General features: G+C 39.6%; 3 protein-coding genes across 5 annotated transcripts; 1 reads left to right on the forward strand and 2 right to left on the reverse strand.

The window, feature by feature from the left end:
• The first annotated feature begins 1,220 nt into the window (after positions 1–1,220).
• LOC118334739 (UDP-N-acetylglucosamine/UDP-glucose/GDP-mannose transporter-like) lies at positions 1,221–5,158 on the forward strand. The gene is made up of 13 exons (XM_035670794.1): positions 1,221–1,430; positions 2,685–2,718; positions 2,809–2,895; positions 2,997–3,064; positions 3,167–3,238; positions 3,342–3,410; positions 3,512–3,614; positions 3,697–3,789; positions 3,891–3,958; positions 4,042–4,120; positions 4,210–4,292; positions 4,366–4,418; positions 4,567–5,158. The coding sequence occupies exons 1-13, from the start codon at positions 1,237–1,239 to the stop codon at positions 4,575–4,577; spliced, it is 1,014 nt and encodes a 337-aa protein (XP_035526687.1). The 5' UTR covers positions 1,221–1,236; the 3' UTR covers positions 4,578–5,158.
• Positions 5,159–5,228: 70 nt separating this feature from the next.
• mier1b (mesoderm induction early response 1b, transcriptional regulator) lies at positions 5,229–14,575 on the reverse strand. Of its 2 annotated transcripts, none has more exons than XM_035670793.1 (13): positions 14,506–14,575; positions 13,699–13,723; positions 12,705–12,853; positions 12,298–12,483; positions 12,085–12,214; positions 11,885–11,952; positions 11,370–11,442; positions 11,077–11,228; positions 9,684–9,765; positions 9,487–9,581; positions 8,997–9,043; positions 8,268–8,395; positions 5,229–7,121 (listed from the first exon to the last, which is right to left on the reverse strand). In XM_035670793.1, the coding sequence occupies exons 1-13, from the start codon at positions 14,512–14,514 to the stop codon at positions 6,805–6,807; spliced, it is 1,461 nt and encodes a 486-aa protein (XP_035526686.1). In that variant the 5' UTR covers positions 14,515–14,575; the 3' UTR covers positions 5,229–6,804. The 2 variants fall into 2 exon arrangements, with proteins under 2 accessions (XP_035526686.1, XP_035526685.1); XM_035670792.1 differs by having other exon boundaries at positions 8,997–9,124.
• A 2,018-nt stretch (positions 14,576–16,593) lies between these two features.
• Positions 16,594–18,461, reverse strand: tctex1d1 (Tctex1 domain containing 1). Of its 2 annotated transcripts, none has more exons than XM_035671138.1 (5): positions 18,401–18,461; positions 17,878–18,021; positions 17,564–17,655; positions 17,008–17,132; positions 16,594–16,926 (listed from the first exon to the last, which is right to left on the reverse strand). In XM_035671138.1, the coding sequence occupies exons 2-5, from the start codon at positions 17,976–17,978 to the stop codon at positions 16,723–16,725; spliced, it is 522 nt and encodes a 173-aa protein (XP_035527031.1). In that variant the 5' UTR covers positions 17,979–18,021; positions 18,401–18,461; the 3' UTR covers positions 16,594–16,722. The 2 variants fall into 2 exon arrangements, with proteins under 2 accessions (XP_035527031.1, XP_035527032.1); XM_035671139.1 differs by having other exon boundaries at positions 18,389–18,458.
• Positions 18,462–18,929: the final 468 nt, after the last annotated feature.

The raw sequence follows: 18,929 nt of genomic DNA on the forward strand, positions 1-18,929 counted from the left end.
GGGGGGGGGGGTTATGAACACGATGGAGTGAATTTTAAAGCTTTACATGCTGTGCTCTGCAAAGACTTGCTGGTGATGCACTGATACAGATGGCTGGAGCAGTTTTCTTGTACGACTGTTTGAGCCACATGACAGTGAAACTTTCTCTGCAAACATCCCTGTTCTAATAAATTGCTTTAGAGGTGTTACATGTATTCTGCCAGTGGCTGTTGGGTTGTTTAAAATCAGTACTGTGATTTTAAAGGTGTAAACAAACGTGCTGTGGACTTAATTGCTTGAAGCGTAATGAAGCTGTGGTAATTTCAGTACTACACTATTCCAAGTTAATGCCACATAATATACTTGGGAGGGATGTAAACAGCCCAGAAGGGTTTGATATACACTTAGTTGCCAGTTTATGTGGTACAACTAGCAAAAACCAATGCAGTTGGATACTACAGCAGCCCTGCAATAAATCCTGCCTTTCATGGAGGTTCTAATGTTGAGGTTGTAGTTGAGATACTTGTTTAAATTGTACTAAGAAGTAATCTCTCTTAATATTCAGCCTTATTTATAGAAATTGATTTGATGGAGTGACTTAAGCTCAACAGCAGCACAAACGTGTCCTCTAAAATGACCATAAAGTCGAGCCAACGTCTCCCTAAACAGTTTCACTAGAAACTGAACATACACTTAATGAAGGTAGGATTTATGTTGTTTCATGCATCGGGCTACTGCATTCAACTCACTAGTTTTAGTTTGCTGTAGTTAATAAAGTGGCAACTTTCGAGTCCAACCAACACAGATAGTTTAGTAATTTGTGTATATTGTGCAGTGTGTGTAAATGTAACCTAATTTAAATGTAACTAAATTTTTGGCTTAAAATTGTTTTGTCAGTTCTGTATCTTAGACCTAATTAACTGTTTTGAACGTCAACCTGATAATGTGTGACATAAATAAGTATTACTCTATTAAGTTGCTTTTATATGTCAAGTATAATTTAAAACAGACATTACTATTGTCACATTAGGAGTAAGGGTATTCTCACTTTAATGAGGTTATACTCGGTCTGTGTTATATGTAGCTCTACGTGAGTAAGTGTTAAATAATTATAGGTTAAGTGCTAGATACTCCTCAATGTTAAAGTATCCAGATGTTTCACTTCTTTCTACTTCCGTGAGGATAGATTGTTGTACGCATGTGCACAAGGGCTCGTCGGCTTCCGTTGGAACTTCATCGGTACTGATTACGTAAACGATGGCAGCGCTTCATAGACGCAGACACGAGCTCGGGGACAGACAGCTGTCACCTGAAGGAGCCTCCTCCAACAGCGCAAGAGCCGCATCCGGTGACAGCTCCACGGTGCTCGTGAAACTGCTGTCCGCGGGACTTTACGGCGTCAGCTCGTTCCTCATCGTTGTCGTCAACAAAAGCGTCCTGACCAGCTACAGGTAAAGGTGCAAAGTGCAGGCAACTGTTACAGGAAGCGGAGGGACGGACACTGACCGGCCGAACATCAGCAACCACAGCGGGATAGAGAGGTGTCCGTTTAATGGCGGGACAGCAGCCAGGACCACTGACACACTGCAGGCATATGTCCATATAGTCATACTCTTTACTTCATTAAAAAGTATCAGTCCCACAACGTACACGTACTCATTTAAAAGTGTTATTAGTTACAAATTAAGAGTTAAAAGAAAGAATTAGAAAAAAAAACTGTAAACCAATGTTGGCTAATGGCTTGATGGATATTGCTGTGCAGCTAACATGAAGTCACTGACCTTATGAGTGCTCTGTTGTGCTACTGTTAGAGTGAGTTTTACCATTTACTATTATCTCACTGTCTCTTCTGGCTGGAATCTGCAAAAGGTTTAAATGATCAGAAGTTAATATATTTATGATCATTGTCAGTGTTGTATAGTGTTTTATAAAGGGCTGCACAATTCATGGAAATATTTGCAATATTGCCAAGTGCAGTATCCAAATCACAGAAGCTGCCAGGGTAAAATGTGACAAAACATCATTATAATGAAGTACTGTAGTTCTCAAATGCCCTTTCCCTTCTAATCTTGTTCTACAGATTTAAGAAAACATGTTTGTTTGGTGCAGACCACAACAAATGTCACATCACCATCACGATTTATATACCTTTTTATGTGTAAATTACATTTTTGATACAAAAACCAGAATTTCCACACTAGTCATGAATCATAACATAATCACAATATGATGTTTTTACCGTATCATACAGCCATAGATATCACAAAGTTGCATTATTTTCATTACTGAACTACACTGTGCAACAATGTGTAAGCAGTTCTTTAATGTTGCAGGAGGTCGAGGTGGAGCTCATTCTAATTCACTGTATAGCAATGCATTACTGTACACTATAAATGTAGTGGAGCACAATATTTACCCCTGATATGTAGACGAGTAGAATCTGTGAAAGTACTCAAGTAAAGCACAAGTACCTCAGTTAAACTTGTACTTAAGTACAGTCAATTAGTAAATGTACTTTTAAGTCACTTAATGGTAGAAAATATGCAAAATTATTATTTATTTTTTGGCCTAAAAACTGAGAAATATCATGTTGTGTACACGTGTTACTGCAGAATGTCTCCTCCTCCACAGTTAGCTGAAACTTGAGGGAAGTAAACCAGAGGCTGACATGCAGCTAATGTTGAGTATTTTATATTATATTTCAGATTTCCATCGTCAACATGCGTCGGAATCGGCCAAGTAAGTTTTGTATTAAGTTGAGTCACAGATCCTTCCTGTTCACCTACACAGAGCCCGACATACTGAGTCTTTGCTTCAATAACTCTGCAGATGCTGGCTACAATCGTAGTTCTGAGGATGGGGAAAATGTTGGGTGTGATCTCGTTTCCAGATATGGATCTGAGTATACCGCGCAAGGTGAGAATCTGAAGTCTTTCTCTCTCTCGGACTCAAACACGCGATGATGAGAAGAATGTCATTAAAAAACAAAACTACTGCCTCTTTGTGTGTCTTTCCAGATGTTTCCACTGCCTCTGCTGTATGTCGGGAATCAAGTATCAGGGCTGTTCGGGACACAGCGGCTTAAGTTAGAGCTTGTTATCTATTAATTGTCGTATTATTATATTCAATGAAATATCTTTTGTTTAATATGGAACCACAATATATACCATGTTTTCCTTTCTCCTAGTTTGCCCATGTTTACAGTTTTGAGGAGGTTCAGTATTTTTCTTACCATGGTGTTTGAGGGACTCTTGCTGAAGTAAGTTAAGCTTCATGTTTCCATGGCAACATTTAACAAGAATGTTCTTGTACCTGCAAATGAATGATTTTAACAACCGCAAACCCATTTCCTTTCCTCACAGAAAGACGTACTCTACGTTGGTTAAAACCACAGTGTTTACTATGATCTTTGGTGCTTTTATTGCCGCCAGGTGAGACGGCCACACACCCACATACTTTATGATCCGGTTCACAGGCAGAAGGTGTGAACATGCATCTCACTCTCACTGTTTTTTCTTTGTTTTTTTCGTAGCACTGATTTAGCTTTTGACCTTGAAGGATATGTGTTCGTAATGGTCAACAATGTTCTGACAGCGGCCAGCGGGGCGTATGTGAAGCAGAAACTTGATTCCAAGGTGAGCGGAGTTGCTGATCACACTACCTCACCGCTGCTGCATCATTCCTAAAGGATAATAATATATACTGCTGTTCCCACAGGAGCTGGGCAAATATGGGCTCCTCTACTACAATGCTTTAATCATGATTGTCCCCACCATGGCATACGCATACTACTCAGGGGACTTACAAACGGTAAGTTGTTTTAACACAAATTGGTATTTATAGTTTAGTGTCCAACAACTGAAGTTAGGGCTGAGAATCTCCTCTGTGTGTGTGTGTGTGTTTGCGTGCAGGCGTTGGAGTATAATGGATGGACCGATCAGCTGTTTGTTGTGCAGTTTGTGCTCTCCTGCGTCATGGGGTAAACTCTAGATCCATCATTGGTTAATAGGTCATATCCCACATCGCTGCTCTTGTCTAATTCCTCTTCAATGTGTCGTACAGCTTCATTTTAATGTACTCCATCATGCTGTGCACGCAGTACAACTCCGCACTCACCACCTCCATCATAGGCTGCATTAAGGTAAGTCATTACACGCTGGTCTTGCCTTCTGTGGGCTGCTGAGATTCATGAATGCAGATGTGTGCAGTGACACTGACTGATTCCTGCAGAATATCCTTGTGACCTACATTGGAATGGTGTTTGGTGGAGACTACATATTCACCTGGACTAACTTCATAGGTCTAAACATCAGGTAACACACACACACTGTTTACATTTAGCTGTTGTGGAGCTGGTGTTTTCAACAGATTTTTTGTTTCCCACAGCATTGCTGGGAGCCTGGTGTATTCCTACATCACCTTCACACAGGAGCAAACAAGTAAGAACAATTCAAAGAATGGGAATCGAAACCTCTCTTAAAGTGTTACATCAGGTTTTGTTTTACCTGTGTTTGTCATTAGTTTGGAACAAGCTGTAATATATGCACAGCTGCAGGTTTCTGAAATGTTTTGGATCAAATTTAACAGAAAAGGCGTAAACCACGGAGCCCTGAGCCGACGCTGAAGAACTACGTACGTCTGCAACACACTTCATGTTGTCTTTGTACTGTATGTGGAGACATGCTGTTTTAAACCATGCTGTTTAGTGTTTTAACATGAGACACTGTTATCAACTTTTGTATCTATAATTAAGAAAGGTGCCTTAATTTTTTTATAACTGTATTTTACTGATTAAATGTAAAGTAATAAGTATTTTTATATTCAACAAATCAATCAAATCTAAGGATTTGGGTGTTTTCTCAATTCTGTTTTAATACAATATTCACATGCCAGAGTTGTTATCACTGTGACCATTCCCTTTTCTCTACACTAGCTTTTAATTGATTCTTTTCTAACACAAATTATTGTTAGAAAATGTTGACAAAATCTCCTTTGTGTGAAACTACTTTCAGTTGAAATGAAGCTTAGCTGAACTTGGGTGTTGTCCAGACAAAACACTGTAATGTCTAGTCTCATTAGGAAGGGGTTGTTTCATAGCAGGTGAGGAAAAGAATCATTTTAACATACATATGGCTTGTGAATATTGTATTTAAAAAGACAAAAAATTAAATAAAACCTATCTTTGAATCAAGTGTTGTGTTTTTGCTTTCCAACTCCGCAGTTTAAAAACTCAAAATACAACAACTCAGACTCATTAATACATTTATTAAATATAGCCAATGTAATTCCATTCATAGCCAGTCTTGGAATACACTTTATTCATGTCGTCATTTACAGAGAAAAAAAACAAAAACAAATGGTCAACAAAGGGAAAGAAAAGACTACATGGATCAACATTATCTGAGACAAACTTATCTTTAAATTTGTGAATGTAAGTTCAAAGCTGGAGTACAAAGTAAAACACTTAAGCATTAAGCTGAACAGCTACTGTGTACCAAAACAAATGAAGGTCTTCCAGCTCACAAGCCCACGTCAACCTGTTCTGTTAGACAGCTGGAAATCCACGGCTCTGTAGCCACTTACTGAAGAGACAGTAAATAGTGGTTGGAACTAAGCACTTGGAGTCAGCAGAGGTTTTAAACCGAAGGCAAGCAGCACACTCGACCACAATGTGTGGCTTTTTTTTATACGCACAAAAGATGAAAAACATTTCAGATTGAGCAGGATCACTCAGGAATGGGAAGTGCTGCTGAACAGAGAGGGAAAAAGGAATGGCTACTTTTTTTATTAACATCCATCTCAACAAAAAGCACAGCCTACAAGGAAGACCAGAAAATACAAAGATGGACAGACAGTTATAAAAAATGTACCAACTGCTCAAGGTAAGAAATCTATACAAACTTTACATTAAAAATCACGGACATTCTGTCTAGTAAAAACAAAGCGTTGAGCAAAGCACTGACCATGAGAATCCAAAAATACAGCGATCTTCTACATGATGAGTTATAATACAGGACATCACTGATGTCAGCTGCTTTACACAAACAAACCTGCAGGGGGACTAACCCACTGGTTTATTTATCATAACCAAACAAACAGCCATGATAGAGCGGGTTCAGAAGTGAAGGAGTGAAAATGTATTTCTGCTGGGTTTCGACACCACTCCTTATCAATAAAGATGAGAAACATACAAAGTGCAACTTAAGATGGCCGGCGACAGCACCAGCCTTACTCATCTTGTGTTTGCCTACTTGTTGACAACTTAAGCACGTAATCGGTTAAAACATGTCACGTTTCATCAAACGTTCAAATAGCTTGAACAGCAATTACCCATCATAGTTTTCTTTTGTTAAAAAATATAAATATCTCTTGTGTAAAAAAATATCACGGGTGATTTATTTTCTTTGAGTACAAATAGAAAAAGGAAATTCTTGGCAAAATTTTGTCAGTCAGTCTCCAAAGAGGGAATAAAGACGATGAGTAGAAGATGTTTTGTAGGACACGATGGAGCTGTGGTACTTTGGGATGAGCTTTGCAGGCAGTCCGTACATGGATGGGATGGAGGGACGGGGACACGGGGGGCCCACTGCCCCTCCTAGAGGACTAGCTGCAGTTTGGTTGGCTGTGTTATTCAAGGTGTGACTTTCAGTGACCTTTGACCTTGTTAAAGAGTGAGTCTTTGCTCTCAGGAGACACTGCGCTCATGGGCCAAGAGGGGTTCACCTGGCTCATCACCCCTTACCTCTGCCCATAAGCTGGGAAGTGGGGCCAATTTTTTCACCCCAACTGAGCGTCTCTTAGTCAACATCACAAGCTCTGGATGCTTCAGTTCTCCTGTGCTCTGGATGGTTCAACCTCACTTTGGCCCAATGGTTCGGCCTCCGTCCTGCATCTCTTGGCCGGCCTTTCATGTGCTGTTGCTGTGTCTCTGTGGTCCAGCGGAGGCTCCAGAGAACCATTTCGGTCGTGGCTGGGCGCACTGGGTTCGCTGCAGCCGTTGGAGTTGTTGTCCGAAATGGGAATAGGAGCTTCCACTACCGGATGGGAGGGACCATTGGACTGAACTGACTCAGGTTTGACTTGATTCACTGGGGGCAAATGAGTGCCATCCACCGGGTGGCTTGAGTTGTGGCTTGCAATACCTGTCACATAACAATGAAAAATGAGTGGTTTGAGAATCGCCCAGACTATAAAAACTGTAGCGTTATCTAGCCGTGCACATTTTTGGAGATTTAATTTACCAAATGTCATCCACACCAAAAACAATAACTATAACGAGGCAAGTATTCACACCAATGACCGATAATGTGTCAGCAGCTTAATAGGAAAATATATATTTATGGCTGTTAATACTGGAACAAAACAATAACAGAAGAATAGGAGTCCACAAAGTTCTTCAAAGATGAGAGCAGGTAGGAGTTTTATTCATGCTTTCATGAGAGTCTGGCGATCGTCAAAGACCAAATGAACTTCAGAGAGCCCATCAGCGTCAAAGACTTTTTTAAGTGTTTTGCAGCCTTATAGAAGTGTTTAATAAGTTGTTCATCTGAAAGTGATCCCAACAATATCGCTGGCTACTGTCATTATAGTTGTGGCACCATCCACCACAGTTAGGAATATTTTTAAAGTATTATTTTTTTTCGGCCTTTATGCCTTTATTTGACAGAGATGGCTGGAGAGAGACAGGGAAGGGGGGGCAGAGAGAGGGGACGACATGCAGCAAAGGGCCGAAGGTCGGACTCGAACCCGGGCCGCTGCGTTTATGGGTCGCCAGCTCTACCGACTGAGCTAACTAATAGAATTATTGTCTCTCAGAATACAATAGAGGTGAAAAGGATTTTATCTGTGGTGCTTGCTGTGTTCAGTGGAACTACTTTCTACCTAAGAAATCCATTAAAACTGTTGACATTGTGGGATATTATGAAAAGAGATATTGTTGCTGACATTTTGCCAATGCTAGGTACACCAAAAGTTAAATTAATTCCCTCTGTAATGGGGTGGAGGCAGAAACCTAACACATATATCTGAAAACTTGGGAAAACAAAATCAAAACTAAACTGACAGCTAGATACCATTAGCAGTATGTACTTTTTTTTTAAATAACTTATTCGCTCCTCTGAGTCATCAACAAACATTTCCATGTCATCATAAATTTTGGGTGATCCACGCAGACGTGATGTTTACTATGTGAAAATGAAACGATACAAAAAGATAAGTTTAATAATTTGAAATCTTTAATAACGGTTTGTGTGTGCACTCATACAAGTACACTCGGTTCACCAGCTCACCGTTTTGACTGCTGCTGTCTTCCCTCTCCGAATGGCTGGCGCTGCTGCTGGAGGTGGTGGGAGGAGGTGACGCCGCTCGGCTGGATGTCGCGCTCTCTGTCTCGTCCAGTAATCTGTCCATGTAGTCTCTGATGACACACAGCAGCACACACTCCGTTACACACAACCTCACCTCTTGATATGAAATACTACCTAAGTGTAGGTAGTCTGGTCTGTCGTTTCTTTGCAACAGTGACGGCAAGTGGGTTCTAGTTAGCATGTAATACTGTGCATTGAATTGTAGTGTTTTATACAAGCTTCTTGTTGCACTAAACATGCATACGTTTGTTTTTTTGAGACCTAAAAATACACGGGATACCTCCACAGGAGTAGATCATCTCAGATTCTACACAAACAACAATAAACTCACGTAAAAGTACCACAGTACCCTATCTAATATATATATATATATGATCCTGCCACATTATTATCATGTATTCTGAATGTAACTCCATCCACCACCTTAAAATCCACTGCAATGCTACTGAGATATGTTATCACCTTTTGTTTTCTAAAAAGGGAAACTCACTTTGAACAAAACTTGATGCAAAAAGAGCGCCACTTAACACAAAAACAAAATGTTTACATCAATAATTGTGAATCATGAAACATTAGAAACAACAGACATAACCAAACACATAAACCTGAAACAGAAATGTACAATTACTTGAACAATAATCTTTAACTTACGTGACACCAGGGTGAAGGTTGTATTTCCTTTTCCCAAGTCTGGTTTGCTGTGCAAAGAAATCATAACGCTCAGACTTCTTCCACATGTAATAAAAGGCCACACATTCTCCTACAGACCTAGTTCTCACCTGAAAGATTTAATTCAGCAGACATGAAATAGCCATTATTACCATCGTCTGAAGAGATTGATTCATTGCAATTTCACAGAAGAGACAAATCAAATTATTGCATGGGACTGACAAAAGTCATATCATCTACAGACACTTTAACACTGTACAAATTAAAAAAATTTGATTTGTCTCAAAATGCAACAAGGTTGAAATGTAGCAGATTCCAACCATGTGCATCCAACAGCCACATAACAAACACAACAACATACAATTCAAATCCATGTCATGAGTATTAAAATCATTTTGACATTAACAATATATGGTCATGACATATGAATTAGAAATGGTTAATTACTGTGGCTTTGAAACACTTCTCTTACCTTGTTGGCCTGTATTAAATGAAAGTCTTTGCCATAAGCTTTTAGTCCTTGTTCAAAATTTCTACATTCCTCTTCAGTCCAGACAGAAAGCTCCTCTGTTAAAGAGAGAAGACAAGTCAAGAGCCATTTGACCCCAAACATGTTGCATCAGAGACAACTGAAGGTAAATATAATGCAGGACTTCACTGTCTACTTACCTCTGGCTGCTTTTACATTAAACCTAAGTCTTCTTAAAGCTTCTTCTGTATCAAAGTCACATTTCACCAGTTCATATAATGCCTACAGGGAAACACATGATCAAACAAGTTTACTCAAATGTAATACAGCATGATCACCACTCATTTGATTTAAAGCATAATTATGGTGTTATTAGGGTTGGACGATGTCCCCTAAATTGGCAGTGGACGATGTTTACAGTAAAACATCGTGATGGACGATGAAATCGTCGTGGGGGGGTAAGCACTTTTTATTTTACTAGGCCACCCGGCTCTGTCATAGTAGACAATGGTCGTCTGATCACCTGCAACAGGCACAGGCGCAGCTACCAGTTCCTCATTTAGGACCCTGTAGGAGTGGGAGTCTGCCTTATGGTGTGTCAATTTACACTGAAAGTTGGAACTTGACTTGGAGCCAACGTAACCCCGAAAGTTAGTGCTCCCATCGCTTCCCAGCTCAACAAACTACAACAAAACATGTAACTATGTTTAAGTGAGTACAATAGCATGAAATTCTATGTCATGGCTGGTGAGATTAATCCGACTTCCGATTGGGAATCCACTTCACGGGGGGTTCGATTAAAATTCTGACTTGGAGCTCGAAATTCCGACATTCGTGCACAACTGGAAGCACCATTAGTCGTAGCACAACAAAACGCCGGCTCTCAATGTGCGCTGCTATGTAAGTTAGTACTAACTAACGAACATTAATTCCTCCGTTTTACCGGCGATGTTTGTCACCTTATTAGGACAGTGGGGTGTTCACTATGAATCTGAGGGGGTCATACCCCCCCCCCTCCCCCCGGGTGGGGGACGTAGCATCACGATGGTGGCTCTCCATCGTGATGTCGGTCATCCATCGGCACAACCCTAGGTGTTATTCAACATTTTTCTTATTGTCAACAAACCCATGAAAATACCAACATATGAGTCCATCTCTCAACACATCTCAACCTCCATACCCTGTCCCAGGGACATTTTTACTGTTTCTGAATTTCTTTGTACTCCTTGGAGAAGCCCTGTCCAAGCCCATTCCTTTCTATTAAAAGTGGCTCTAAAACATACTGTTCATTTTTAAAAGGCTCAGTACTTACTATAACAGGCTTAAATAATGCATTTCAGCCACAGATTGATACACATTTGGTGACTCAAAGTAAATTAAAGTGGCTAACTTCATTGTAATGAATGAACATGTCCGCCATTGTCACAGCGTGGCGCACTGATTTTTATTTTTAAAGGGTTATTGGACAACAATCTATAACACAGAGAAATAAGATATATCAGGATTTGGCTCCACAGACAATAGTAGAATCCATTTTCTGTTTGTTTTGGTCAGTCTTATCTTTCAGTACAGGTATTAATATATTGCTTTCACCTGTTCATTATCTTTGATATGTGATCCCTCTGGGATGGCATCCACACCCTTCTCCTCTCCCGTCCGCCTTGACGCCTCCGTCAAGAACTCCACCACTTTGCCTTCAGGAAGACACTCCGGGTTCCACAACAACTGGTCATCATTTTCATAAACTACAGGACAAATTCATAGAAAAACACATTAACCTTTTGTCTACTGTACCATCTTCAGTTCTTTTGGACCCAGAAAGGACACACTGTGTTATAACTTAAATATATTAATGTTTACAGTGAGACAACAAACAGCCAGCTTACCTTTTTCATTGTCTTTATATTTACACAGGCCAACAGGAGTTTCTGCTTGATACATGGAGCCCACCATGATTTCCTGTTGGGAACACACACACACACAGTTTAGACTCATAACACATAAATCCTGCTTGCATCACAGAAAACAGACAAGGGTTTAATTTCATCTTTGATACTTGTCCTTACACCATGAAACCATAACTCTGTTTGAGAAGGTCAGTGTAGCATATGTGCAGTGGGCACAGAGTATTTCTGAAGCCATACATCCATCATAGTGACAGCTGACTTTATTAGCTGTGTATTTCTAAAAGTCTAAAAGGATTAGACAAACGTCAACTGACACCACACATGCTCCAGATCCTGAGATATTTAGCAGGCAGTCTTTAAATTCTACTGATCCAGATGTTTAGCATTTTAAACAAACCATGCCCTCTTTGTTCTGATAAATGTTTTTAGCAGTGTGGTTTAAATCCCACTGCAATGTAAGAGGACAAGTGTCTGACACTGAAAAATGAAGTTACCTTCTTCCAGTCCTCAGATGGAACATAGTCCTCATCTTCATCCGACTCCTCCTCTGCATCATTATTACCTTAGACACAACGAATGAACAATAAATCCCAATAGAATATCTGCAGTATTTTCTCATACAGACATCAGCACATACAATTTAGTTGCAGCAAGCAGAAAGAAGAGAAAGAAAATGAGGTAAGATGATTCATACTTTCAAAGTACTTGAGTTTTTGGGGGCGAATAAGTTCTGCTGTGCCAAGGGACCTGACAGAGCGTGTGCGGCCCTCAGACGTTGCCTGGGCCTCATCTTCCTGTCCTGATGAGTTCTTAACACCCTCACCCTGAAAACACACCGAAAGTTACAGTCAAGACCAGACACAAACATATTAAGTTTATGGAAACCATATCACAAACACCCACGTACCTCATTTCTTTTCAACTCGCCAGTGCTTCTACTGCTTTCATCATTGTCTAGGTCCTCTTCCTCATCCTCTTCTTCATCATCCTCTTCCTCCTCAGGTTCTTCCTCTTCCTCTTCATCCTCATCTGCTGGTGAACCACCGCCATAACCATACAGATTCAGCAGCTCATGAATGGGCATCTCTCCTTCCTGTTGAAAGTGAAGTGACAATGATTCCTAAACTGTACAATGAATTAAACTTACGCCTAGATTTGATGCCTAAATGAAATCATTTTGATCTAAATGTTAAGAACAAAATTCAAAAGTCAGAACCATTATTCTCAAATTGTTTGAGAAGACTGTTAAAATGCTGAGTATATTACCAGACAGAGCTGACAAAACCAGAAATGAGCTCAAAGCCTGAAACTCACCCGTGCAAGATCTTCAATCTCGTTGGCGTTGGTCTCATCTGATGCCTCCAGCATTTCCTCTTCCTCCAGGGTGCGTTCGTCATCGAAGTCATGAACAAGCATATCTGCTGATGGGTCGAAATCATGGTCATCGGAACCTGCCGAACCTCCTTGAAAAGTAACCCAAAAAAATTAAAGCAATAATTATTTATTGTACATTTTTATCAAAACTCAATTAAACCTCTTACAGATAAAACTTCCAGATGGGAATGTCTAATTTTGGCACATCCAGGGAACTGCTTACCAAAAATCAAAGCCACACTGATGCAAAAATCCTTTAAATCTAACATGATAATAGTAATATATAGTAATCCTCCTCATTGATTTACACCACTGTCCACACTTGGCCTAATTCAGTCAGAAAAATTACAGGGACTGATACTTCAGATATGAACAGTATGGCTAAAACTCTGATGGTAGACAACTTTATATTGTTTCACAGTATTATATAAGCTTATCATCCAACCCTTATCTTGTTATAATTGTACATGTACAGTTAGTTATACACTGTTATACATATTGTTTTTTTTGCAGACCATATTCCTTTATTGCCTGCTGCATATAGTGTATATATTTTCATTATATTTTATACTTCTATTATATCTTAATATTTTTATTTTATTAATCCTTATTGTATTTTTATACTTTTACACTCTACTTTTTGCACTATGTTTCTCCTGTGCATATTCTTATTATATATATATATATATAAAACTATTATTATATATTTTTTTATTACTGTGTAAAATAATAATAACTTTATATCATACAGGACTTAAAGTATGAGACTATCAATCCAGTAGTTTCCATTCTTTAAATTTTGACCAAATTAGTTCCTTTAAGCATCAAATTCAGTACATATTATACATATACTATAATAGTTTGGACAGCGGATTTCAAACCTATGCCACAACACACAAACAACAACAACAAAAAAAGCTCCAACTGTATGTACCTGGGCTCGAATTCCCGAGGGAGGACTGGAAAACGGAAAAGAAGAACATAAATAAAGTTAAAGAACAACTTCAGAGGCAAATATCTCGTTACGAGTACAACAGGAAACGCTTCGCCGCTGTGTTTCACTTATTCAAGTTAGTCCTGCAGGGGAACGCAAATGGAAAAAAGCGCGCCCGACCCTGTGCCCTAAAAGCTGACTGCAGTTTAACAAGAAAAGAAACAAAGAAGACTGTCACCACTTCCTGAGGGAGAATTGAGGCTCCATCTCCAGACTGTGACTATCATGTGAACAGTGGCGTTTACCGCCTGCATTCAACCAGTTAGCTGCAAGTGGCGAGTGCTTACTGGGTTAATTCACTCCACTGGCTAACTCAGAATACAAATTACAAGCTAATCCTCCTTTATATATTTAGCTAACGCGTCCAAGTTAAGCTTCGCATCAACAGCCATCAACTTGTGCTAAAAACAACAACACACGAAATGTCTGTAACCATGAAACTACTGCCACACGTGTAATTAAAAACGCTGAAAAGGATAGTTAAGTATTCTTAAACAAAACCGCCAAGTATCGTCGCTAACGCCGCAGCTACCTTCCGTCTGGGCTAGCTCGGCTAACGTTAGCTAAATCCGAAGTTTACTAAACATGCTTGTGTCAAGAAATATCCATTATCTAGCCACGCAAACAGCGGATTCTTACATTCGTGTATTAAAGCTATGGCACACAGACGGTATACACATTCGACTGAACGAACTATCCTGCGGTATAAAATATTTTTTTTTCCTAATATTTATTTCACTTTCTTACCTCCGCCATGTTTGCAATCCTGCAGGGTCACGTCAGGGTTCAGTGGTAGTTCCCGGATGTAGAGCCCCGCCCACCCGCAGTAACGCTCCTCTGCTAACATCGCCTCGGTGTCTCCGTCGTGCACCGCCAAAGCGTGGATGTTTCTGTGGTACTCATGGAATATAATATACATAAACAACTATTATCAAACGATACATGTACATATACAGGTTTTTCATTACATCTAATCAATTAAATTCAATGCAATGACAATAAAAATGGCAAAATAATTACTAAGATACCAGATAGGCAGAGAGAGCCATGTGTGAACATTTTATATAATGTAACAAGTTCAAACCTAGCATATTATGAACGTTCAAACTGTATTTCACACAATAAATAAAGTTGGGAAAAAGCTAAAAGTCATTAGCTGATATTTAGTGCTCTAAGTGGGCTGGGGTAGTTTACATGATGTTGACAGCTTTTTTTATTATTATGAATTAGACCTTCATTTCCAACAATGACAAATTTAAATATATTCAGTGAAATTAGTGAATTATTAGTGCTTTTATACTGCAAAAGCAGCTGCACTGAAGAGGTTAATTGAAGGGTGGATTACCGCTCAGGGGCCTCTGACCATAATGCCATAGTTTTGCCTAAAAAAAGCTTTGTCCCTGGGTGGTTACTGGTCCTTCATACCTTGACCTTGAATATCAAAAATGTGAGATGAGTGTGTAGGTCTACATTAATACTACTACTACTAGTACAATCTAAAATATGTAACAAATGTTTTCCTCCACCAAACGCCATAGAGAACAAGCCCATTTTACAATGTAATATTAATGTTTAAAGTGACATAGGCCAAAAAGTCTCACTGATCCAAGTTCAAAATACCATTTACACTGAAGAGAAGAAGAATTACTTCATTAATCAAAATACAAAAATGTTAACTTCCATTAGCTTGACTTTTTTATACCAGAATACACTCTTCTTGAATTAGGATACCTTCATAATAAAAACTATGTTTTTGATTTTCGTTATGCTTATGCCTCACCCAGCCGGAAATGACTATTCCGTGACACAGTTCAATATAACAACAAATGTTCCGGTTAATGCAGCTATCTCTTCTTGGAATCATTGATTTATGTTCATGATAGTGAACACACGCTCCACTATGTTGCTATGTAGAGAGCCATCACCTCAGTTTGTTGTAGGACAGATATCTCAAGCGATCCATTAGGCAACACTTTGCTAAATCCATGGCAATAAAAACCCTGCAGTTGGGACATAAAAAAGCAATTCTTTCTCTTTAACATTTACAAAAATGTAGTTATCAGTGATCATAACAATGGCCTAGATTCCCACACATATCCCAAATGACCAGATTGACATCCGTTGTTAAAAGCACATGATGGTTACCAAAGATAACAGACACCGTTTACACAGGAATCACCTGAGGAAGACCTTGGAAAGTGTGTGACATCAGTGGAGACTCTGCATAAAAGGCTCGATCAGAACAGAGGATTTCTGAATACAGACATCAGAACATCAGCAGAAATGAGATCCCTAATCCTGCTTGCGTTGCTGCTGTGCACGTTATGTGTGGCACAGGTACAGACAGAGGATAACACACTGAGGCTGTGTGGCCGGGCATTTCTGCGGGCAGTGGTCTACACCTGTGGAGGATCCAGGTGGAGGAGACTGATGGGAGAAGAGGAGACGTTTCGAGATGGTGAGAACGTGGTCACTTGAATTCTTTAATACTTTAACTTTACTGTAAGCCAAATAAGAGACAGCCCTGATTCCAGGTGAACAATATCTCTTGGCAGGAAGCAGAGAGCCAAAACTGAAGACGACAGATGTGCCAGTGATGCACCGTCACTGGCGGGACCTAAACCAGGCACTAATATCAGAGTGCTGCGAACAAGGCTGTCGAAGGAGTGACCTCTCCATGCTCTGCTAGAGGGGGAAATCCCAACGGGTCATCATCGATCTGTCACAGTCATTCATTAGTTCAAAATATATACATTTTCAGAGCATTGTCAGAAAAATGTGATTTAATTTTCCATGCTAGCAAAAAATAAAAAAACACCATGAATTCACTCCTTGTTTAATCATTTATTCAGACAAAATATACAATAAAATAAAGAACTCTTCAATAGCAGAAATCTCTTCCTCACTGTGAGAAATGTATGACTAAAGTGAATCTTGTGTGGGTCCATCCAATGTCTACATGATTCACTCAATGTAAACAGCGTAGACAGATGCCACACCAAACAGAGAGCTGTTCTTGAAGGAGTAAGAGGCGAAGGTGTCATTAGATGCATCCCACAGACAGCGGCTGCTGATTTGCATGCTCTGCCCGGTGAGCTGGCCGATGTGGACCAGCACGACAATCTTATATCGGGGAATCATGAGGTCCTTCACGCGGGCTCTTATCACCTAGGAGAGGAAATACAAATAATGAAACTGATAGAACAGAAAGTATTCATGCCATGAATTAGTTTTTTCAGTTTTATTTACCTCACATATTGTTTTTGTCATTTTTTGAGACCACTCTACTTCATATTTCTCCTCTTGGAGGTAACTGGTGAGTACATCCTTCAGTATGTCTGTGACAGCAGGAATAGGGAAGCGTTTGTAAGGTCCTGTGGTCCAAAAAACAAAGACAACAACGCCATGGTAAATAACTTTGACTTCTTATGCAATTAGTAAAAAGTATTGTAATGCATTGATTTAAATTTGGGAAGTTATGGCGCTTTAAAATCAATTCATATTGCATAAAAATGTCCACTTCTTTGATATGTTTCTGGTCTTGTTCAACTTCCCTCAAGAATTAGTAATCTGCTAACCTTTTTGTAGTTTAACACAATTTCTGTAAAATGTCCTTATTTAAACCAGTGCCTTGGTGTATGGTTGTAGTGAGACTGAGGTCTCTACAAAATAGACACATCTGCGATATATTTTGATGAGGTAAATCTCTTAAAGAATCAAAATCAAACACGGTTGTATCAAACAGTCGCAGTGGATCAGTGTAGTAGTTGTGTACGATGCTGCACTCAGGTGAACGTTATCTCACCCAGCTGGTAGGTGTTCTCCATTGTTACAGCCATCCGAGCATTGTCATCATGGTGTCCTAGTTCATCTATACACGACACTGTACTTATAGAGCTGAAACACAGGATCAGAGTGATGGAAGTGAACAGGGCCACTGTACGTGTGACCTGCGGTTCACTGACCTCCACATAAGTAATAATGTAAGAAGAGCTGACTACAACTTCTAAACCAAACATAGTGTATTGGGAATACTTTCATCAGTCATCATAAGCTATGGCACTTTGGTATTATTAATAAAGCTGACCACAACAATGATAAAAGCTGGATATTACTCACTCCTTAGTCTTGCCAGTTGTTTCTTTGCCTCTGCCCTCTGAAGGCGCTTTGCCCGTCCTCTTTTCTCTTTTTAGGGATTTTTCTTTAAGCAGATCAGACATGACACTTTCCCCTTCCTTTAGGTTGTCTTTACCGGATGATCACCTAAATATATTGACGTTAGCTTAATTAATATCTAGTGTTAGTTAGTTTAAACAGATACAGTAACTCCAACACTTGAGGATATCGCGTATAAAACACATATTTCCTATTTCCTAAGTCGATAAGGAAAACTCACAAGGAAAGTTACGTTTGTAAAAAAGGTAAAAATAAAGTAAGAATACATGAATACACAGGCCTAAAGCCTTCCGGGTAGGTTTAGGTTAACTTACAAATAACGTGAAGTTAGCTGTTAGGAATCGTTTGTAAACCTTATTTTAAATAACTTTACTAATAGTATAGCTTCACAGATCATTCCGTGTCAAATGGGTCACACACAAACATTACTGAGGGGAATTTAGCACGTTTTTACCGATGTTTTTACCGATTTCAGGACGTCCTGGGACGAGCAGAGCACGGTGGAGCTTGGTGTTGTCATGGCAACCATCCGTCAGTGGGCGGGGTTTCATGCACGAGCGTGCTGCTGGCTGCGTGACGTCCACTGCTTTTAGTAATGACGTTACAAATCATTGAAGGTTAAAAAAAGACCAAAGTTATGGCTAGAGAGCTGTGTGAGCTCATTGGTGCCTTTCCCTAACAGTGATAGTGACTAACAGCCTAATCATTAGATAATAATAAGAGCTCATCCATCATAACCAAAGGTGCACTTACTAGTTCTTAACCACATGTGACAGTTTTCATCAGCTGGCATCACCACTACATTTCATTTTACTTATTCTTATAACTCCGTGTGCTGGTGAAGACTGCGAGATGAAAGCTCCTGAAAAAGCTAGGCCACTAAGAGGACCTAAGTGTAGATCATCAGCAGCAGTTGAGAAACAATCCCATCCACAATGTAGTAGCTATTCTGGAGCTGTCGATCACACCACATGGTCTTCGTCAGCATGGAGTTT

Source organism: Morone saxatilis, unplaced genomic scaffold (genome assembly GCF_004916995.1).
Source record: "Morone saxatilis isolate NCDOM2014 unplaced genomic scaffold, NCSU_SB_2.0 Contig23, whole genome shotgun sequence".
Classification (NCBI taxonomy): Eukaryota; Metazoa; Chordata; class Actinopteri; family Moronidae; genus Morone; species Morone saxatilis.

Coding starts and splice junctions, on each gene's coding strand:
- mier1b (XM_035670792.1), bottom strand. Junction 11,953..12,084: donor AAAACTCAAGTACTTTGAAA/GTATGAATCATC, acceptor GTTGTGTCTAAG/GTAATAATGATGCAGAGGAG. Junction 9,125..9,486: donor ATTTAATACAGGCCAACAAG/GTAAGAGAAGTG, acceptor TAAATCTTTCAG/GTGAGAACTAGGTCTGTAGG.
- LOC118334739 (XM_035670794.1), top strand. CDS start 1,237: ATGGCAGCGCTTCATAGACGCAGACACGAGCTCGGGGACAGACAGCTG. Junction 3,790..3,890: donor ACTCAGGGGACTTACAAACG/GTAAGTTGTTTT, acceptor GTTTGCGTGCAG/GCGTTGGAGTATAATGGATG. Junction 4,121..4,209: donor CCATCATAGGCTGCATTAAG/GTAAGTCATTAC, acceptor TGATTCCTGCAG/AATATCCTTGTGACCTACAT.
- tctex1d1 (XM_035671138.1), bottom strand. CDS start 17,978: ATGTCTGATCTGCTTAAAGAAAAATCCCTAAAAAGAGAAAAGAGGACG. Junction 17,656..17,877: donor ACAACTGGCAAGACTAAGGA/GTGAGTAATATC, acceptor CCTGTGTTTCAG/CTCTATAAGTACAGTGTCGT. Junction 17,133..17,563: donor GGAGAACACCTACCAGCTGG/GTGAGATAACGT, acceptor TTTGGACCACAG/GACCTTACAAACGCTTCCCT.